Source organism: Nyctereutes procyonoides, unplaced genomic scaffold, assembly GCF_905146905.1.
Source record: "Nyctereutes procyonoides isolate TBG_1078 unplaced genomic scaffold, NYPRO_anot_genome, whole genome shotgun sequence".
NCBI lineage: Eukaryota > Metazoa > Chordata > Mammalia > Carnivora > Canidae > Nyctereutes > Nyctereutes procyonoides.
Genome location: NW_026575140.1, coordinates 1,405,791 through 1,409,075, shown reverse-complemented (window position 1 = coordinate 1,409,075; position 3,285 = coordinate 1,405,791). Strand labels below are relative to the sequence as shown.

The 3,285-nt window shown below is 59.5% G+C and overlaps 1 protein-coding gene across 1 annotated transcript; it reads left to right on the top strand.

Moving 5' to 3' along the window:
• Positions 1-763: 763 nt before the first annotated feature.
• On the top strand, positions 764-2,270 carry LOC129497921 (translation initiation factor IF-2-like). Its single transcript, XM_055307168.1, has 2 exons — positions 764-1,329; positions 1,553-2,270. The coding sequence occupies exons 1-2, from the start codon at positions 764-766 to the stop codon at positions 2,268-2,270; spliced, it is 1,284 nt and encodes a 427-aa protein (XP_055163143.1).
• Positions 2,271-3,285: the final 1,015 nt, after the last annotated feature.

Here is a 3,285-nt window from a genome sequence, read left to right as displayed (position 1 = left end):
ATGCATACAGACTCAAAAATATTTTAAAAATCAGAATAGATCCACAGTCATTAAAGAAAGTAATAAAATTATCTGTCTCAAAAACACAACACTACACCCAAAGTGTTTGATAGGCCATAAATTCTAGAAAGGCAATCTAAAATGTCTACTCTCCTATTTTGTCCAGATTACTGTTATCAGCTACAACTGGAAACCCAGACACAGAAATGCAGACAATAGTCACAGTGAATTATTTTAGGGGTGATGATTCACATACACAAAAAAAGTGTGTAGCTTGATTCATTTACATTAAGTGGTTGACACAGTCTCTTGTCACGAGAGGCAGGCTTATTGTTCCCAAAACGACAAAAATCACGACTTTCTCTGTTCCAGAAGGAAGTTGAGTGAAGCATTATCTCAACTGTCTTAATAATTACATTTAAATAAATAAGAGAAGAGGAAGGAAGGAAAGGGATGGCATTACCCCAGAGAAGGGAATACGTCTTAGTATCAAATATTTACAAGCCAATGTAGGAAAAAAAAAAAAAAAGGAAATTTGCAAGAGATCCTAAAAGGAGATGGATTTTAGCGAGAATTCCAGAGAAGAGTTTTGTCTGACTTTTAAAAGATAAGTAGGACTCCACAAGTTAGGGAAAGGAAAAGCTTTGGAAAAAAAGGATTTTAGGGAAGCTGAGAACCGTGAGGAAGCCTGGTGTTTGGGGGGCGAGGGGGACGCAGGTCCCACCAGCGACTCCTGCTTCAGGGGCTCCTCGAGGTCACCACGATGGCTTGGACCATGCCCGACCCCCCAGCTGAGGCCCTCACCCAGGTGGCTGCATGTGGCGGTGGGGCCTACGGGGCAGGTGCAGCGCTGACGGCGGGGAGGACAGAGCTCAGGCTGATGGCGGCGGGGGGGGGGGGGGCGCGACCCCGAGGACCCAGACGGCCGCACCTGCCGGGCTCTGGTAGCGCACTTGGGGCGGACCAGCCCTCTGACACCGCCCCAGGGGGACACAGGAGGCCCGAGGCCTGGGGCCGGCCGCGCGACTGGGTCCAGGGGACAAGGGCGAGGAAGGCGGTGGTGAGTCCCGCCTGCACCTGCTCCGGCGCAGTCACGGAGACCCCGATGCGCCTTGGCCCGGGCTCCCATCAGCCGGTGGCGCCGCTGCGGAAGGTGCTGGAAGAGGCCCGCGCGCAGGACCCGCTGCCCCGCGGGCCGCACAGCGCGGGGGTCATGAGGGCTGCGGGGCCTCGGCCCGGGCTCGGACACGCTCAGGTGTGCACACCCCTGCGCGGGGCTCTGACACCCTCAGGTGTGCACACCCCTGCCCGGGGCTCTGACACCCTCAGGTGTGCACACCCTCTTGCACTCAGGTGTGCACACCCTCTGCCTGGGGCGCTGATGCGCTCAGCTGTGCACACCCTCGGCCCCGGGCTCTGACACGCTCAGGTGCGCACACCCTCTTGCGCTCAGGTTTGCACACCCTCTGCCTGGGGTGCTGATGTGCTCAGCTGTGCACACCCTCGGCCCGGGCTCTGACACGCTCAGGTGCGTACACCCTCTTGCACTCAGGTGCACACCTTGTGCCCGGGCTCATTCCGAGGGAACAGGGGCCACTTGGACGAACAAGACGCGGCGGCCAGTGCGGGCGGCTGCTGTGCGCACCCCGAAGGCGAAGCCCCCCGCCCCCCCCCCCCGCCCGGACGAACTGGGGCCGCCGCCGACCCGGGCGACACGCGAAGGCCGCGCTGTGGTGCGCAGAGCCCGGGGGGCAGCATCCGCCACAGGGACGAGGTGTCGGCCCCTTCAGCCCCGGGCGCCGGGGAACAGCAGCGGGGACACCATCTGGGGACCACCTGCTGAGCCGCAGGCTCCCGGGATGGGCGACCCGGGGCGGGGACCGCGAAGGAGAGGCCGCGCAGGTGCAGGTGCGCGCGGGACGGGACCCCCACCTGCCCCGGGGCCGCTCAGGGCGGAGAACGGCGGGAGCCGGGTGAGAACCCAGACAGGGCCTGGGACCTGCACGCACCGCGGCGCCCAGGCGAGCCGCTGTCCCCAAGGAGGAGCCGGAGGACGCGCTGCCCCCGTGGCCTCCCGACCCCGCGGGCCACGGTCACCCCCGGTCCTGGGAGGGGCGCGAGGATGTCCAGGCCCGGGCGGGGGGGGTGCGGAGGTGGTCGGGCCCCTGCCCAGGGCCAGCTGCTGTCGGGATCCTCCTGCAGGTGCTCGCTCCACTGCTGATGTCACCTCCTGGCATCGTCCTATGAGATGCTCACCTGTGTGTCCGTAACAGGAGTCAAACCTCCATCTGAATGTGAAGTTTCTACCCACCCTCTCCAGCCCCGCCCCACTCCTCATGTGCCTCACGTCCAATCTTGTCCTGTCGCCCGTTTCCCCAAACCGAGCTGGTCCGTTAAGAACGCGGGTGCCCCAGCTCAGGACGGCCTCGCGGAGACGGCCTGTGCCCCTTCTCACAGACACTTCTAATCTGCGGCTCCCTGTGGAACAATTTCCTCTAAAACAAACAAAACAAAACAAAACAAACTCCTCTGCTACTCCGATACTAAGGGAAGGACTCCTTCGCATCTGGGGAATGAGAAAAACAAAGAAACAACGCGCTGAAGCAGGCAGAAAGGTGGCGACACGATGTCCCCGGAACCTCCCTACCTGCCTGGGGCCCAGGTGCAGGGGGATCTGAAAGCCCGGAGCTTCTCCCCCAGGAGCGGAGCATCCACACTCCAACATCAGGTTCCCCGACTTGTATACCTTTACCTGAGGGATGAGCCCCCCAAATATCTAGTTTTGAGAGCTGGCAGGGCTATAGCAAACAGAAATGACTCGGAGGCTCTTGCAGGGGCACCTGCTTCAGGGCCCGGAGCACCAGGAGTCTCGGAAAGGCACCAGACTTGACGGCAAACAGCTTCAATGCTGACTGTAAAGCATCAGACTGAGAGGCAGGGGCCTGATGGGATATTCCCCAGGGACAAGGCTCGTGGACACCCTCCCTTAGACCTGCCAGGGCAGCAGGTGCCAGCCCTCCACCCTCACCCCTCCTCCACTTGGGTCCCATCTTTCAGCCTCAGCCACCAGATGCTATCTTCACACATTTTCCTTAACCTTCCTAAACCTGGAGGGCATCATCTTTTTCTTTTCCTCTATTACTTTTATCATTTTAGTCTTTTTTTAAAGATTATATTTGTTCATGAGAGACAGAGAGAGAGAGAGGCAGAGACACAGGCAGAGGGAGAAGCAGGCTCCATGTGAGGAGCCTGATGCGGGACTCGATCCCAGGGCCCCAGGGTCAT